Source organism: Propithecus coquereli, unplaced genomic scaffold (assembly GCF_000956105.1).
Source record: "Propithecus coquereli isolate 6110/MARCELLA unplaced genomic scaffold, Pcoq_1.0 Scaffold82, whole genome shotgun sequence".
NCBI classification, from domain to species: Eukaryota; Metazoa; Chordata; class Mammalia; order Primates; family Indriidae; genus Propithecus; species Propithecus coquereli.
This window is the reverse complement of record NW_012154396.1, coordinates 295,337-298,437: the sequence shown is the minus strand read 5'-3', so window position 1 is coordinate 298,437 and position 3,101 is coordinate 295,337. Positions and strand designations below refer to the sequence as shown.

General features: G+C 37.6%; 1 protein-coding gene across 1 annotated transcript in view; it reads right to left on the bottom strand.

The window, feature by feature from the left end:
- FSIP2 (fibrous sheath interacting protein 2) overlaps positions 1-3,101 on the bottom strand; it is a 121,964-nt gene that overhangs the window by 4,785 nt on the left and 114,078 nt on the right. Inside the window, 1 exon segment of the mRNA XM_012663633.1 lies at positions 127-196. Coding sequence (XP_012519087.1) covers positions 127-196 — 70 coding nt within the window.

The following is a 3,101-nucleotide window of genomic DNA, read 5'->3' as shown; positions in this document are numbered from 1 at the left end:
CCTATATTGATAATATGCAAGGGAAGAGCCACTCTTTCCAGGAGGGTAATCAAAAATTCTAAATTTAATATGATGCAGTTAAGAGCTTTATTATGCTAATTGTTAAAAGGATAGTATATGTTGTACCTGAAATGTCTTCATTTGAGGAAGATTCATTGCCAGGAATATCCTTGGTTCCTTCAAAGATGGTGATAAACTGCCAAGGCAAATTAAAATACTTAGTCTTTCATTGGACACTAAACACTAGATATACCTAGAAATCCTCAAGGGATAAAGCACAACCATATAGCATCTTACAATAAAGATATCGGTGCTCTGTAGTCTCGAAGAATTGTTATATGACACTTAGGCTCATGATTTTTGCCAAGTATGATTCCTTGACTTGACCACTAAATGATGGTCAAAGGCTCAGCCATTTTAACTCACAAAAAATGTCAGCTCTATCTGCCCCTCCCTCTGTTGACTGAATTGGGATAAGTTACAAATCCTTTTCTGACAGTAGATATAATGATGGGAGAAGGAAAAAGGATGTTCACTTCATAACCCCCCCAATTTCCTTTTATGGAAATCTTAGCCATTGTTGGAAGTGCTGGGAACATGGCTTAGATATTGGCTTTAGTCTGTAGACGTTTATCATTTCTTTGAATGCAGGAGCTGCAATTGTCCCAGAAAGGCATAAAATAGCCTGAGATAGGTGGTTGGGCTTCAGTGTTGCTGTTCTAATATGTTATCAGCTTAAAAAGGAAGTGAAAAATCAGTAAAGTGGGGCCCATACACATGTAACATGAGAGAAATGTGTTGTGCATAGATCATATAAAGAGCAACAGACACTATTATAAGAGTTTTACTATAGTTCCTCCAAGAGGACTTGAGGGAGCTTACGTATTAAGCTATTGCAAACAAGATACCTGAGAAATAAAGTAGAACAGAGACAATCTAAAATACTGGTTCTCAATCTTGGCTATCCAATATAGTCATCTGTGAAAGCATTTTTTTTTTAAAGTAAGAATCCCTGGGGTTCATAACAAGGTTGGGGCAGATATTGATTTTTTTTTAAATGCCCCACAAAATGCTAATGTGGGAGAATTAGGGCAGAGAATCCCTCATCTAAAAGCAGAGTGCAGATTCTACCATGTGTCAGGGATGAGTAGACATTCAGTCGACCATCCATATCTGTGAGTTCTGTATCCATGGATTCAACCAGCCAATGATAAAAAAAAAGTTTTTTAAATGGATTGCTGCATCTGTACTGAACATGTACAAACTTTTTGTTCTTGTTATTATTCCCTGAGCAATGCAGTAGAACAAGTATTTACATAGCATTTACATTGTATTATATGTAAGTAATCTAGAGATTATTTAAAGTAGATGGGAGGATATGCATAGGTTATATGCGAATACTACACCATATATACTACATTATATGAGGGACTTAATTCTGTGGGGATTCCTGGAGCCAATGCCACACAGATAACAGGGGATGACTGTACTTAAATTGTGTGTATCTTTTTGTTAGATTCAAGAATATACTTCAGAATGAAACATTGTTATAATCATGGCTTTAAAGTTTTTACCTGAAAATTTCAAAATCTTGGCTACATTGGAGTTGGCATCTCTTGCCCTTTTCCTTGAATGTTGTAGATATTGTGTTTGTTCTTTGTATGTTGAGTAACTTTGGATTGTATCCCAGGCATTTTAGACAAATTATAAGATTCTCAGTCTCATTAGAATCCTCTGGAAAAGGTTGGTATTTTTGTTTATTTAAGTAGGTAGTCAACCCACTTATATTCAGACGGCACATCCTACCCTGCCTTTTACGGCTATGGTTTCAATGTAATTTCAGTTTTCAAAGTCTTTGTAGTGTTGAGTATCCTTGTGTCTGCACTACTGTTAAGACTGTAGTTCAAGTTTTCAAGGCCTTTTGTCTATGTAACTTCGGATCAGTTCAACACATGTACAGCTCAGAGAAGACTTTATAAACAGATTTAGGGATCTCTTTTTTGAGATTCCTCCTCTCTGTGATTTCTCTCAGTGTCTCTGATTCTCAGCAGCCCCCTTTTCCAGTTCTGTGGCTAGAATGCTGTGGCTCTTGCCTCCCTGTGTGTACTGTCTCAAACTTCTCATGACTACATCCACTTCCAGGGTAAAGTGACAAGAGAAAGCAGAGAAAAAAATAATAGGTTCTATCAATACTCTTTTAAGGCTACTGAGGACCCTTTTCCTATTTCCTCTGGTCAAGAGAGAATTTTCTTTCAGAATTTTTGGTGGTGTTTCAGCAGTCTCTGCTGCCACTGCCATACAGCTTCATGACTAAAAGTTGCCATGAGGCAGGGCCAGTAGGGGGAAAAATGGTGGGAAATAAAGTGGAGATTCCCCCCACAGTCTCTATCCCGCAGGAACCTCCTTTCCAACTAAGGTCAGAAAGCAAGGATTTCTTTTGGAGCTTTATTCTATGCATTCCATCTATGCAATTTCAGGATAAGAGCCGTCCTGAGTTTAAGCCAGGAAATGTTGGAAGAAAAAATACCCAAGAAACTCACAATGGTTTTGGTTGTTCTTTGAGTTTTGATTTCCCTGCCCAAATTGCTGCTATTATTTGTTTTCCAGAATCCTCAGCAGCTGTGCAGAGTTTTTAGTTGTAATCAGTGAGAGAGAGAGGGCAGAATGTGCTTACTCCACCTCACTTAGTACTGGATTAGATAACAACTTTAACCATAGTTTTACCATGGAAAAGGTAGCAAGTGAGAAAAATGACAAAGTGGAAAGGGTTCATATTAGCCAGAAATTCCACTTGACACAAGGAGTTAACAGATCCCCAGACTAGGGCCTCAGTGTCTCCTGTTTATTGCCATTATAATTTTACTTTTTGGAAAATGTGGCCTAAGTGAAGTCTAAGGTTGTTAAATAGGTATTTTATATTAATCAATGAGGATTAAGTTGAGTGGGAGACTAATCCAGGATCTTTGGAAATTTGACAAAAATTATCTTAAGTGTGAGTTATAGGATTTTAAGAATTGGTTCTGAAAATTGCGCTATATCGAGATACTGAGAAGTGATTGGATAATTGATGGATTGTGTGTATGTAGAGGTGGGAAGACCTG